Source organism: Cetorhinus maximus, chromosome 27 (genome assembly GCF_964194155.1).
Source record: "Cetorhinus maximus chromosome 27, sCetMax3.hap1.1, whole genome shotgun sequence".
NCBI lineage: Eukaryota > Metazoa > Chordata > Chondrichthyes > Lamniformes > Cetorhinidae > Cetorhinus > Cetorhinus maximus.
Window position 1 is genome coordinate 4,481,918 of NC_135905.1, and position 9,297 is coordinate 4,491,214.

General features: G+C 48.6%; 1 protein-coding gene across 50 annotated transcripts in view; it reads left to right on the forward strand.

Moving 5' to 3' along the window:
- Positions 1–9,297, forward strand: part of sorbs1 (sorbin and SH3 domain containing 1) — a 229,234-nt gene that overhangs the window by 207,428 nt on the left and 12,509 nt on the right. For all 50 annotated transcript variants that reach the window (XM_078530556.1, XM_078530584.1, XM_078530561.1 and 47 more), the window contains 3 exons: positions 2,394–2,440; positions 4,406–4,520; positions 4,603–4,728. In XM_078530556.1, coding sequence (XP_078386682.1) covers positions 2,394–2,440; positions 4,406–4,520; positions 4,603–4,728 — 288 coding nt within the window. The remainder of the gene's footprint in view (positions 1–2,393; positions 2,441–4,405; positions 4,521–4,602; positions 4,729–9,297) is intronic.

Here is a 9,297-nt window from a genome sequence, read left to right on the forward strand (position 1 = left end):
AATTCCCTGAAACCTCTCCATTTTCATCAGTCTTTGAGATTTTATTTTGTGTTTCAGTCAGCTCCCCCAAATGGAGACTGCAGCCAATACATTGTGGGGTGTTTTATCTCACCTCCCCCTCCAGTAAACCACCAAATCTGATGAAAGCGAGATTGCCAATACCTCGCCATTGATAGGTCCACTGCCTAGCGTGGTACTGGGCGGAGAGCGTCTGTCTGCAGTTCCCTGGACTGTTCTGAGTTACCTGATCACAGTCGAGGCAACACTTGGGAAGCTGCAATTGGTTTTGTTGTCTCCGGTGGCTCCTGTAGGATAGTGGGTGTGCATATTTGTGCACGTACGTGTTTACACATGGGCTGCGAGTTTGTGTTTCTGCACACGTGCCGAAGTACACGCATGTCCGGCAGCATACATGCTTGCGTGAGTTGCACACCCACGTGTACGCTCACATGCCTGCAACGACCAGAGATCCAAACAGGATTAAATGTACCTGTGAAATCCTCCCCTTAATCGAATAGCTTGCTGGCAGTCGGAGTCCAGGCCTACATGTGGGGGTGTGTGGGGATGCGTCCCCACCCCGGAGGGGGTGTGTGCTTCCAGTAGCTGTGGAACTGAGCCCCGGGATGATACGGGACATTCCAGGAGGGAGGTTGGTTAGGAGAGTGGAAGAGTAAACAAATAGGTAAATATGGGGCAACGTTCTTGATAATTCTCGTAACATTCCCTTTATTACATTTTTTTAAAAATAAAAAATCTGAAAGGTTCCTTCACCGTCACTCTGGGAAAAATTCTGGAACTCCCTCCCTGTCAGCTGTAGGTTTGCCTTACACCGCGTGGGGTGTTGTCTACACCGCGCTGAGTGTTGTAGCTCAATAACACTTCTTCTCAAAGGCAATTGGGGATTGGCAACAAATGCTGGCTTTACCAGCAATGCCCACATCCCGTGAAAATAAAATGTTTGGTAAAACCAAAATGTGTTCGAGACGTGTGTGTGTGTGTCAGGATCAATGGCTGTTACTCTTCTGCCACAGGCTCGATTCTGGCTAATGCTTCCTCTGGCTGGGGAATCTAGAACACAGGGTCCCAAGGGTCACAGTCTCAGGATAAGGGCTGATCCTCTAGGACCAAAAGGAGGGGGAATTTCTTTACTCAGAGCTGAGAGTCTTTGGAATTCTTGTTTTTAATATTCCATCTTGGAATGTCACTGGCAAGGCCAACACTTTTTGTCCATCCCTAATTGCCCTTGAACTGAGTTGCTTGCTAGGCCATTTCAGGGGGCAGTTAAGAGTCAACCACATTGCTATGGGTCATATGTAGGCCAGACCAGGTAAGGATGGCAGATTTCCTTCCCTAAAGGACATTAGAGAAGCAGATGGGTTTTTACGACAATTGACAACAGTTTTGTGGTCACTGTTACTGAGACTAACTTTATATTCCAGATCAATGAATTGAATTTTAAGTTCCACCAGCAGCCGTGGTGGGATTTGAACCTGTGCCCCCAGAGCGTTAGCCTGGACCTCTGGATTGTGAGTCCACATTAAGGGTTAGTCTTGGAGTGACCAGAAAGTCTTGCCAAGATTTTCCAAACCGGAGACCTTGCAGCCAGAGGAGAATTCCAGCTCATGAAGCAGCTGGATTTGAATCAGGTTCCGATGCGCGGTGAGCATGTTCCTGGGCCCTGAATCGGGTTCCGAGCAGCACTGCCCTCACCGCGCGTTCCTGGGCCCTGGACACTTCCCAGATCTTCAAAAGAGAGATTTATGCACCATTACTAGTGACATTACTGTGACGCTGCCACTTCCCCTAGAAAGCTGGAGATGCTCAGTTGTTAAGCATATTCGAGACTGATGTTGATAGATTGTTGAACACGCAGGGAGGGATATAGGGAATGGGAGGGTTGGGGAAGTGGAATTGAGGCAGAAGATCTGCTAAAATATTATTAAATGATGGAGCAGGCTGAAAAAGTTGGAAGGCGTCTTCTTGCTCCGACTTACACTCTTAAATGCATGTTGCACAATCTATAAATCCAGTCTCAGACTGAGATAAAATAGAAGCACAGAGTCTGGACTGAAGGTGCAAAATTCTAATAATTTAATTTTCAGGTGATAAGCCCCAGTAGAACCTTAAGTACCTCATGCTTGCGAGGTCACTATGAGCCTGATCAACAAATCATCGTGATATCGCGCTTAGACGCAGGTATCGTAATGCGCGTGTGGCTTGCATTCTGTGATGTGGTGTAAGCTTTGCCATTTTTCCAGTTGGTTTGAAACCCATTCTGTCGCTGCTTCAGTTACTGCATTGCAGCCCCCATGCTCAGTCGGTGAATAAGGTTTTGAAGGCTGTGCTGAGAGATGGTTGCATCGTTAATCTGTGCCTCATGTCTCCCTTTACAGATGTTGCCAGCCAGAGCTAAATTCGACTTTAAGGCGCAGTCTCTGAAGTGAGTTCAAAGAAATACCATTCTTCAATCACAACTGCAGGGCAAACTTGCGGGTGCTGGGCTAATGCAACACTTACCACAAATCAAATACTTGCCTCAGGTCAGGTACTCTACTCTGTCCCAGAAATGTGTACCAGGTCCATTCCAGGAGCGTGCCTTTTTCCAATTCCCCCTCACTGTCTGGTTACAGATTTATTTGGCAAGTTTAAGGGGTAGCCTTGGAGTGACCAGAAAGTCGGTCAAGATTTTCCAATTCGGAGACCTTGCAGCCAGAGGAGAATTTCAGCTCACGAAGCAGCTGGATTTGAATCAGGTTCCGAGCAACACTGCCCTCACCGCGCGTTCCTGGGCCCTGAACGTTTCCCAGATCTTTGAGAGGGAGATTTACGCACCACATTTGTTACAAAGCCATCAATGCAATGATGTGTTTGAACGCAATTTGTATATCACACCACTGAGTGGTTTCCGGTGATTAAATGTTTGCTAGAGGCATGTACTCCCCTCTCATGTCCTGAGCCACAACTCATACTCGGCCAAGGGCCTGTAAAATCTCTCAAATCTCAATGTATGTCATGGCTATTCAACTGTGGGGGAAGCGCCCTGAGCCCACGTTGGCCATGCCTGCTGCAGCTACATAGGCATTTCCCAATGCAAGCCACAGGTGAGGAACGGGATCCTGAACTGCTTGTTTTTCCCTCACCTCTGTCAGGATACTGCACATCTCTCCCTCTCTTCCCCCCCATCCCCCACCACTGTACCCCGCCCTGAGTTCAGCCACCTCAATAACACACGAGAATTCTTCAGATCAGCATGTTTTTTTCAAACAGCAGCCCCATCTTCAACTCAGGGCACATGACCGATTGCTGCTTCACCCTGCCCCTACAGCCCACTTCCATATCCTTCCCTGGAATCTCGCTCTGCACCTCGACTCCCCTCTGTGTGGGGAAAACTGCTGCTGCCTCAGCGCTGTGACCACCCCATCTCTAATTTGTACCTCCCTCTATGTGAACCCATCCCCAGTCTGCCTTGCTCAACTTCGTCAATTAACGACACGAGCGTTATATTATTCCAGCCGGCTTGGCATTCCTGATATTCCAAAGAGAACCCAGTTACCTCGAGTTTTCCTCACTCATCACTGCGGGACTGTATGATTTAAAATGTCCTTTTACACTAGAGGAGACTTTGGCTGTTTTGGGATTGAATTCAGCAATTGCCTCTTTTTTTTCTGTGACACCCATACTTCTAGTTTCAAATCTCTGATACTTAGATCATCATTGTTGCTTAAGTCTGGCCCCCACCCTGAGTAATGCCCACTTACCCTATAAGGTGGACTACAGTCAGCAGCTTCAATAGCCACTTCTTCACCTCTGCTCCTGCTCTCTGCTTCTTTCCTTTTTTTAAACTAAAGAAAAATATGGGGTTGATTTACACCTGATGCCCATAAACCTCATTCCCGATGTATGTAATTTGGTAATGACAGCAGGGATCCCAGACTGGCTCCTGTTGTACCCCATTCAGAACCTCCTCCCAGCCTGAGCAATTCCATTTTATGACTTCCTTTTATTCGCAGCCCAATTATCTGTCCAGCATGCCGTGTTCTATCAGTCGAACGGAATTGCAATTATAGACAAAGGCTTTGTGAAACCCATGTGCCCACCATCTGGCATTTCCCCCTCGCTGTGGGATTGGCTTTTTCTTTATTGCGTCTCCCTGGAGACGGGTACACCGGGAGCACATGTTGGGAGAGGGAGTTTTCCCTGTTTTTGAGCACAGACCAAGGGTTGCTTCCAGTTCCGTGTGGCTGACCAGGAGGAGCATCATCCATTTGGACTATTGGGGTGTCACTTCTAAATGCAAAGTTTTGATTATTGTACGAACTTTCTGCTTCCAAATCCGTGTTGAGTTGGCTTTGAGTACCTCTGTGAATGGCCCATGAGGCACTAACTGCATTCTTGTTGGACTTAGGGAGCTGCCATTTCAGAAGGGAGACATTGTCTACATCTACAGACAGATCGATCAGAACTGGTATGAAGGAGAGCACCATGGAAGAGTTGGCATCTTCCCCAGATCGTACATCGAGGTAACCCTGAGCTCTCAGATGAGACCGAGTGCATGTTAGACTCTCTCTTGGCCAGCATTGATCTCTCCTTTCCTCATTGCAGCTTCTGCCTCCAACAGAGCGGGCCCAACCCAAAAAGGCGCCACCCCTCCAGGTGCTGGAATACGGCGAGGCTGTGGCTCGTTTCAACTTTAATGGTGACACCCACGTGGAAATGTCTTTCAGGAAGGTAGGAAACTCTGGGCAATCAGATCTTATTTTTTTTTGAAGTTTATGAGTTGTTAGGTTTGGTAAGCTGCTCGGAGTGTGAGGAAGGGTACTGGAACTGGGGAATGCCCAATCGATTCCGCGCAACTCGAGGGCAGCTCTGCTTCGAGGCAAAGTAAAACCCCATCTACTCTATCCCAACAACTTCACCAACCGAAGAGGAACAGCCAATACTGCACCAGTGTGATACAATTCCGTTTCCCACACCTGTCATCCTTAGACAACAGAATGAGATTGTCATCCTGTACTCAGTTAAACGTAGCGTAATCCTTACTGCCCTTGGCCACTTGGAATTTTTTCTTCTTCGTTCTTAAGATATAGGCATCTCTGTCAACGGCAGCATTTGTTTCCCATCTCTAGTTGACTCTGCGAAGGTGGTGGTGAGCCGCCTTCTTGATTCATAGCAGTCCACGTGGTTAAGGTGCTCCCACCAGTGTTGTTACAAAGAGTGCCATGATTTTAAATCAACGATGATGAAGGAATGGCGATATAGTTCCAAGTCAGGATGGTGAGAGTCTTGATGGAGAACTTGCAGGTTGTGGTGTTCCCATGCACCAGCTACCCTTGTCCTTCTAGACGGTAGAGGATTTTTTTATTCATTCATGGGATGTGGGTGTCGCTGGCTGGGCCAGCATTTATTGCCCATCCCTAATTTCTCTTGAGAAGGTGGTGGTGTGCTGCCTTCTTGAACTGCAGCAGTTCATGTGGTGTAGGTGCACCCACAGTGCTGTTAGGGAGTTCCAGGATTTTGACCCAGCGGCAGTGAAGGAACAGCGATATATTTCCAAGTCCAGATGGTGAGTGGCTTGGAGGGAAACTTCCAGATGGTTGTGTTCCCATATGTCTGCTGCCCTTGTCCTTCTAGATGGTAGTGATCGTGGGTTTGGAAGGTGCTGTCTAAGGAGCCTTGGTGAATTCCTGCAGTGCATCTTGTAGATGGTACACACTGCTGCTACTGTGCGTTGGTGTGGAGGGAGTGAATATTTGTGGATGTGGTGCCAATCAAGTGGGCTGCTTTGTCCTGGATGGTGTCAAGCTTCTTGAGTGTTGTGGGAGCTGCACTCATCCAGGCAAGTGGAGAGTATTCCATCACACTCCTGACTTGTGCCTTGTAAATGGTGGACAGGCTTTGGGGAGTCAGGAGGTGAGTTACTCGTCACAGGATTCCTAGCTCCTGACCTGCTCTTATAGCCACAGTATTTATTATGCTAGTGTAGTTCAGTTTCTGGTCAATGGTAACCCCCAGGATGTTGATAGTGGAAGATTCAGTGATGGTAATGCCATTGAACATCAAGGGGCAATGGTTAGATTCTCTCTTGTTGGAGATGGTCACAGCCTGACACTTGTGTGGCACAAATGTTACTTACCACTTGTCAGCCCAAACCTGGATATTGTCCAGGTCTTGCTGCATTTGGACCTGGGCTGTTTCAGTATCCGAGCAGTTGTAAATGGTGCTGAACATTGTGCAATCATCAGCGAACATCCCCACTTCTGACCTTATGATGGAAGGAAGGTCATTGCTGAAGCAGCTGAAGATGGTTGGGCCGAGGACACTACACTGAGGAACTCCTGGGTGTCCTGGAGCTGAGATGACTGACCTCCAACAACCACAACCATCTTCCTTTGTGCTAGGTATGACTCCAACCACAGGAGAGTTTTCCCCCTGATTCCCATTGACTCCAGTTTTTCTAGGGCCCCTTGATGCCGCATTCGGTCAAATGCTGTCTTGATGTCAAGGGCAGTCACTCTCACCTCACCTCTGGAGTTCAGCTCTTCTGTCCAAATTTGAACAAGGCTGTAATGAGGTCAGGAGCTGAGTGGCCCTGGCGGAACCCAAACTAGGCATCAGTGAGCAAGTTATTGCTAAGCAATTGCCGCTTGATAGCACTGTTGATGACCCCTTCCATTACTTTACTGATGACCGAGAGAAGACTGATGGGACAGTAATTGGCCGGGTTGGATTTGTCCTGCTTTTTGCGTACAGGACATACCTGGGCAATTTTCCACACAGCCAGGTAGATGCCGTTGTAGCTGTACTGGAACAGCTTGGCTAGGGGCACAGCAATTTCTGGAGCACAAGTCTTCAGTACAATTGCCGGAATATTGTCAACGCCCATAGCTTTTGCACTATCCAGTGCCTTTAGCTGTTTTTTGATATCACGTGGAGTGAATCGATTTGGCTGAAGACTGGCATCTGTGATGCTGGGGACCTCCGGAGGAGGCAGAGATGGATCATCCACTCAGCACTTCTGGCTGAAGATTGTTGCAAATGCTTCAGCCTTATCTTTTGCACTGATGTGCTGGGCTCCTCCATCATTGAGGATGGGGATATTTGTGGAGCCTCCTCCTCCTCCAGTGAGTTGTTTAATGTCCACCATTCAGTACTGGGTGTGGCAGGACTGCAGAGCTTAAATCTGATCCATTAGTTGTGGGATCGCTTAGCTCTGGCATGCAAGTCCTGTGTTATAGCTTCACCAGGTTGACACCTCATTTTTAGGTATGCCTGGTGCTGCTCCTGGCATGCCCTCCTGCACTCTTCATTGAACCAGGGTTGATCCCCTGGCTTGGTGGTAATGGTAGAGTGGGGGATACGCTGGGCCATGAGGTTACAGATTGTGTTTGAGTACAATTCTGCTGATGCTGATGGCCCACAGCGCCTCATGGATGCCCAGTCTTGAGTTGCCAGATCTGTTCAAAATCTATCCCATTTAGCACAGTGGTAGTGCCACACAACACAATATCCTCAATGTGAAGGCGGGACTTCACCTGCACAACGACTGTGCAGTGGTCACTCCTACCGATACTGTCATGAACAGATGCATCTGTGGCAGGCAGGTCGGTGAGAATGAGGTCGTGTGTTTTTCCTTCTTGTTGGTTCCCTCACCACCTGCCGCACCACCTGCCGCAGACCTAGTCCAGCAGCTATGTCATTTAGGATTCGGCCAGCTCGGTCAGTAGTGGTGCTACCAAGCCACTCTTGGTGATGGACATTGAAGTCCCCCACCCAGAGTACATTCTGCACCCTTGCCACCCTCAGTGCTTCCTCCAAGTGATGTTCAACATGGAGAAGCACTGATTCATCAGCTGAGGGAGGGCGGTATGTGATAATCAGCAGGAGGTTTCCTTGCCCATGTTTGACCTGATGATGCCATGAGACTTCATGGGGACCAGAGTCGATGTTGAGGACTCCCAGGGCAACTCCCTCCTGACTGTATACCACTGTGTCACCACCTCTGCTGGGCAGGACATACTGAAGGATGGTGATTGAAGACTGTGCTATTTTGGCACTAGCCCCCAGATGTTAGTCATGAGGACTCATGAGCAGGGTTGACAGGGCTGCGATTGCCGTTGTTGTTTCCGGTGCCTAGGTTAACTCTGGGTCGTCCGGTTTCATTCCTTTTTTGTGACTTTGTAGCGGTTTGATACAACTGAGTGTCTGGCCGGGCTATTTCAGAGTCAACCACATTGCTGTGGGTCTGGAGTCACATGTAGGCCAGACCAGGTAAGGATGGCAGATTTCCTTCCCTAAAGGACATTAGTGAACCAGGTGGATTTTTATGACAATGGACAATGGACAATGGTTTCATGGTCATCATCAGACTTTTAATTCCAGATTTTTATTGAATTCAAATTCCACAATCTGCTGTGGTGGGATTCGAACCCGGGTCCCCCGAGCATTACCCTGGGTCTCTGGGTCCCGCGACAGTACCACTAGGCCACCACCTCCCCGGGTGTGTGGGTTTGGAAGATGCTGCCAAAGGTGAGTTGCTGCCGTGCAACTTTTCGATGGTGCACACTGTAGCCCTGGTGCTTGTCCAAACTTACCATGTAAAACCACTGCGCGTATCCCTGATCAACACAAACATTCGATCATTCCTATCAGATATCAGTGCCACACTACAGCTGAGGAGGGTTATGAAGCACAGCAGCCAAATGACACACAGCAATCTCCCATAAAACTGTAAACGTGATAATTACCATATAGTCTGTTCACAGCTGTTGGCTGAGGGATAAATATTAACCAGGATAGCAGGGATACCTCTCCTGCTCTTCTCTGAATAGTGTCACGGGATGTTATATGTCCACCTGAGAGGGCAGACAGGGCCTTTGTTTAACTCTCTGACAAAGGACAGCACTTCTGGTTGTGCAGTGCTCCCTATAAGTAGAGTGTCGGCCTGGATTTTGTGTTTCAAGCCTCCAGAGTGAACCCACACCCTCTGACTCCAACTACAAACTGAGCCAAGGCTAACGTGGAGAAAGGTGATGGTGGGTCAGCTGCGTACATACACCCTGCCCAGTTTCTTTTCCATCTTAGGCCAACCACTCCCGAATGTTTTCCGCCAAGTCCTGAAACTAAACCTGGCCTTTAATGGTCAGTCGCACTCGGTAAGCTACAGGATGGCTGAGGGGTGAAATGGATAAATGTCCCAATGATGCAGTATTGAGAGTTCGGAGTGAGTTTGGGACAGAGGTACAGAGCGATGGGTCTTTTACACTTCTGACCATGCTAGACCTGCTCTGGAGGGGATTA